The 5,657-nt window shown below is 42.8% G+C and overlaps 1 protein-coding gene and 1 long non-coding RNA gene across 2 annotated transcripts in view; one reads left to right on the top strand and one right to left on the bottom strand.

Moving 5' to 3' along the window:
* Positions 1-5,657, bottom strand: part of LOC138967312 (uncharacterized) — a 534,423-nt gene that overhangs the window by 262,865 nt on the left and 265,901 nt on the right. The gene's annotated exons all lie outside the window — the stretch shown is intronic.
* Positions 1-5,657, top strand: part of LOC138965951 (glutamate receptor ionotropic, NMDA 3A-like) — a 165,044-nt gene that overhangs the window by 138,186 nt on the left and 21,201 nt on the right. Inside the window, exon 4 of the mRNA XM_070338034.1 lies at positions 2,943-3,076. Within this exon, the coding sequence (XP_070194135.1) occupies positions 2,943-3,076 (134 nt within the window). The remainder of the gene's footprint in view (positions 1-2,942; positions 3,077-5,657) is intronic.

Genomic DNA, 5,657 nt, shown 5'->3' with positions numbered 1-5,657 from the left:
TTTATTGATCCAACAAAGGAAATTAAATTGGTCATCAGCACAAATAGGTCATTAATTAATAATTATAAAAGAATAAGAGAAGAAAATTCATAAAACTCATGATAAAAATATCTAAAGTAATATATGTACAACTACCATACCCTTTTTTCTTGCACACATGACACACCGACACACCAACACATGTATGCATACATACCTACATACATACCTACATACATACATACATACATACATACATACATACATACATACATACATACATACATACATTCCATGTTAAAGTGTAGTTAAGAACATCACAGTAATTATATCATTGTTTGGATTAACAGATAAGTTTTTATGTAAATGATGATAACTTTACTGTCCATGTTTCTGGTGAGTATATTTACATTGTTATCTTGTTCTTGTTAGTATATAATGCCTTCTTGGTTTAAACAGTATTTTATTCATAAACAGACACATGATAATATAACAAGTCGCGTAAGGCGAAATTACTACATTTAGTCAAGCTGTGGAACTCACAGAATGAAACTGAACGCACTGCATTTTTTCACAATGACCGTAGTCCGCCGCTTGTGCATAACGGAGTGAAACTGACGAGCCTGTTCAGCGCGGTAGTGGTTTTGCTGTGCTGCATAGCACGCTTTTCTGTACCTCTCTTCGTTTTAACTTTCTGAGCGTGTTTTTAATCCAAACATATCATATCTATATGTTTTTGGAATCAGGAACCGACAAGAAATAAGTTGAAATTGTTTTTAAATCGATTTCGGGAATTTAATTTTGATCATAATTTTTATATTTTTAATTTTCAGAGCTTGTTTTTAATCTAAATATAACATATGTATATGTTTTTGGAATCAGAAAATGACGAAGAATAAGATAAAATTATTTTTGGATCGTTTAATAAAAACATATATTTTAATTACAAGTTTCCGATCTTTAATGACCAAACTTATTCATTAGTTTTTAAGCCACCAATCTGAAATGCAATACCAAAGTCCGGCCTTCGTCGAAGATTGCTTTGTTTAAATGTCAATCAATTTGATTCAAAAATGAGGGTGTGACAGTGCCGCCTCAACTTTTACAAAAAGCCGGATATGACGTCATCAAAGGTATTTATCGAAAAAAAGAAAACAATTCCGGGGATATCATTCCCAGGAACTCTCATGTCAAATTTCATAAAGATCGGTCCAGTAGTTTAGTCTGAATCGCTCTACACACACACACACACACTCATAGACAGACAGACAGACAGACAGACAGACAGACAGACACACAGACACACACGCACACACACACACACACACACACACACACACACACACACACACACACACACACACACACGCATACACCACGACCCTCGTTTTGATTCCCCCTCTATGTTAAAACATTTAGTCAAAACTTAACTAAATGTAAAAACGAAAAACACAACAAAATATCAAACAGTAGATGGGCCCCAAGTCATATTTAAAGAGAACAACAACATCGAACTAAGCTGTCCCAAAGCGGTTTCTATGATTTCTCAACATAGCTTTGGACAACAACAAAAATAGCACTAATGCCTTATTGGGCGGGGATATAGCTCAGTTGGTAGCGCGCTGGATTTGTATTCAGTTGGCCGCTGTCAGCGCGAGTTCGATCCCAGGTTCGGCGGAAATTTATTTCACAGAGTCAACTTTGTGTGCAGACTCTCTTCGGTGTCCGAACCATCCCCCGTGTATACTACATTGGGTGTGCACGTTAAAGATCCCACGATTGACAAAAGGGTCTTTCCTGGCAAAATTGCTTAGGCACAGTTAATAATTGTCTACCATACCCGTGTGACTTGGAATAAGGCCGTGAAAGGTAAATATGCGCCGACATGGCTGCAATCTACTGGCCGTATAAAATGTCATCTCACACGGCATCACTGCAGAGCGCCTAGAACTGTACCCACGGAATATGCGCGATATAAGACTCATTGATTGATTATTAGGTAGACATACGTTGAAACCGGTCCTATTATTCGTGTTGTTATTGCCTTATTGTTGTGATGTGTGTAAGGTGTACGGTGAGTTGACCTGTTTGTTTGTTTGTTTGTTTGTTTGCTTAACGCCCAGCCGACCACGAAGGGCCATATCAGGGCGGTGCTGCTTTGACATATAACGTGTGCCACACACAAGACAGAAGTCGCAGCACAGGCTTCATGTCTCACCCAGTCACATTATTCTGACACCGGACCAACCAGTCCTAGCACTAACCCCATAATGCCAGACGCCAGGCGGAGCAGCCACTAGATTGCCAATTTTAAAGTCTTAGGTATGACCCGGCCGGGGTTCGAACCCACGACCTCCCGATCACGGGGCGGACGCCTTACCACTAGGCCAACCGTGCCGGTAAGAGTTGACCTGTGCGTGGTATAATCACCGGTCACTTCGATGACTGGGGTAGGGATCTCTTCACAGATTCAGTATGATTCAACAGGAAATAGTCCATACTTCTTCTTCTTCTTTGTTCATGGGCTGAAACTCCCACGTTCACTCATGTTTTTTGCACGAGTGGGTTTTAACGTGCATGACCGTTTTTACCCCGCCATTCAGGCAGCCATACGCCGATTTCGGGGGGGAGCATGCTGGGTATTTTCGTGTTTCTATAACCCACCGAACTCTGACATGGATTGCAGGATCTTTTCCGTGCGCACTTGGTCTTGTGCTTGCGTGTACTTGCAGGCACTAGGAGGTCTACACATAAGTTGACCTGTGAGATCGGAAAAATGTGAAAATACTATGCCCCCATACAGTATACTATATCTAACTCTGTGTTACCATTGTCTTGACAGCTTATGTCCATACGGATCGGGTCGCTGCTGGGGAGTGCGGTGGACGATTTCCTCTCATTCTATACGGTACCCCCATTCACAATATACTATATGTAACTCTGTGATACCATTGTTCTCACAGCTGATGTCTATACGGATCGGGTCGCTGCCGGGCAGTGCGGTGGACGAGTTCCTGAAACGCCTGTCGTCCAAGCTGGTCGACGTCTCGATCAAGTACCCCGTGCCCAAGACGGACGTCGGCATCGACTGGGTCATGTGAGTATCTGGCCTTTGAAGACATGACAATGACAATAACAATGACAATTACAAGTTTCCGATTTTTAATGACCAAACTTATTCATTAGTTTTTGACAATAATAACCATGTTTTATTTACGAGGATAATGGTATAATGTCAAATGTATCTGGCCTTGAGAGAGAGAGGGGGGGGGGGGGGGTGAGAGAGGGGACGAGTGAGGAGGTGAGAGAGAGAGCGGGGGAGAGAGAGAGGGGGAGGGAGGGAGTGATTGAGGGGGGATGGAGGGATGGAGAGAGAGAGAGAGAGAGAGAGAGAGAGAGAGAGAGAGAGAGAGAGAGAGAGAGAGAGGTCCAGTCACTCTCTTCCCAAGCAGCACGGTGAGAGAAATTCAAGTTTTACGCCCTCACGGCAACCTGCACTTATGGCAGAATGACCGAGGTCTTTTACGTGCCACTGTGGTGACACGGGGGTGGGAGTTGGATACAGTCTCTGGGTCTGCACATAAAGTTGACCCGTGTCCGTCCCGGCCCGGATTCGAACCAGCGACCTTTCGATCACAAGTCCAGTGCTCTACCACCTGAGCTACCCGGGCCCCCAAGCAGCACGGTCTCTGCCACTCTTCTTTTATAGCACGGAGGATAGGACAGAAGGGTGGTGAGACGGCTGGTGGGGGTAGGGGTGGTGGGGTGGTTTTTACACCCCTGGAGTAAGCTGAGGAATGGAATAAAGGACGAAGCCAAAAACTGAGGAAGAGCATGGAAGCCTCGTCATAACGAGCGGACAAGCCCAAAAAGGCTATAACACCGCCACAACCCGGCTCAGCGGCCAATTTGCACCGTGTGACGTGGTCATAACAGCAAATCGGTCGTCAGACACTTGTTACGCAAATGTGAGATTTGCGTCACAATCAGAAGCTGGCTATATGACCTGGATCCTTGCCTAAGGCCAATCACCATAGAGCCCATTCAGCCACACATTCTCATTTGGCACTGTTCTGATATGGTTATGGAAAGGCGAGTGTTTTTGGCAGGAGCCAATTTATCCTGTTACTGTTACCGAAGCTTTTTGTCAGAGAGAGGCGACAATGTGCTCTCTCTCTCTCTCTCTCTCTCTCTCTCTCTCTCTCTCTCTCTCTCTCTCTCTCTCTCTCTCTCTCTCTCTCTCTCTCTCTCTCTCTCTCTCTTTGTTCATATCAGGCCTTTCCCAAAAAAGGAAACTTCAAAAAGTCGATCGGGTTTCAGTTCCCTCACAGTGCCTGGGTAAAAGTACCACGATGAACAGTGAGAGTGGGGTTGCCTCTGAGAGAGAGAGAGAGAGAGAGAGAGAGAGAGAGAGAGAGAGAGAGAGAGAGAGAGAGAGAGAGAGAGAGAGAGAGAGAGAAAAAAAAGAGAGAGAGAGAGAGAGGGAGAGAGAGACGGAGAGAAAGAGAGAGAGAGAAAAAGAGAGAGAGAGAGAAAGAGAGAGAGAAAGAGAGAGAGAGAGAGAGAAAGAGAGAAAGAGAGAAAGAGAGAGAGAGAGAGAGAGAGAGAGAGAGAGAGAGAGAGAAAGAGAGAGAGAGAGAGAAAGAGAGAATTGAATTCAATTGAATTGAATTGAATTGAATTGAAATTTATTTTACGAGGGTGAAAGAATAAGCAATGTATACATGCTTTTTTCATCCGGCCCTCGCCCATTGAGGGGTAACAAACAAGAAGAAATAAAAGATAAGTTTAACTATAGTACAAATGACATATTTACATAATTAACCTGTTAAGCACTCAATAAGACATTTTAAGATGCATTGTGATTCTTTAGCAATGCTTGAAAATTATATATAACAGAGAAATATTTGTTTGTATAAAAAAATTTTAAAAAATCCTTCATGAATTATATATAATCATGTTTTTCAATATAATCACAGAGTACAGTTATATTTTGCCAGCTGCTTGATAATTTAAGTTATTGAGACATCCCAGTGCACTAAGGGATTTATAGAGCAAATCGAGAAAATTCATTATTGAACGAAGCGCATAGCGCTGAGTTCAATAATTATTTTCGAGATTTGCTCTATAAATCCCTTAGTGCACTGGGATTGTTTCAATAACGATATTGTCAGTACCGCCATAGAAAAAAGAAGATTCCAAGCGCACATTTTGCAACGCGCATTTGAATAGGCATAACTGTGTGGTCAGGTCGTGTACAGTAAAGATCTACTTTTGTGTGGGGTGTCTCAAGTGTGTCGTGCTTTCGTCACACGCATTTTAATTTCTGTTGGTAAATTCCAGTGTAGCGTTAATCTGAACAGTGATGATCTTTCAGAGAGACCTCATTTGAACTCGGAGAAAGGGCTGTGCTCTTCATTATTTGCGATTCGAAACCTCCAGTCGAGCTTCGACGGATTGACTGTGCGGAGTGACTCCCCTTGAATTGACTCGAAGCCGCGGGACTCGACGGTTCGCACATTTTCAAAACAAATGTGGCATATTTTCGTGTTGTATCTTCATTCATCGGGGAGTCTGATACTAAATATGAACGGTAAGAATGCTCTGAACATTACACGTATTATATCCCCATCGTTTTTTCGTTCACATTTGCCCAACATGTTAATTTGCTGAGCGGG

Source organism: Littorina saxatilis, linkage group LG5, assembly GCF_037325665.1.
Source record: "Littorina saxatilis isolate snail1 linkage group LG5, US_GU_Lsax_2.0, whole genome shotgun sequence".
Classification (NCBI taxonomy): Eukaryota; Metazoa; Mollusca; class Gastropoda; order Littorinimorpha; family Littorinidae; genus Littorina; species Littorina saxatilis.
This window is presented reverse-complemented; position numbering and strand designations above follow the sequence as displayed.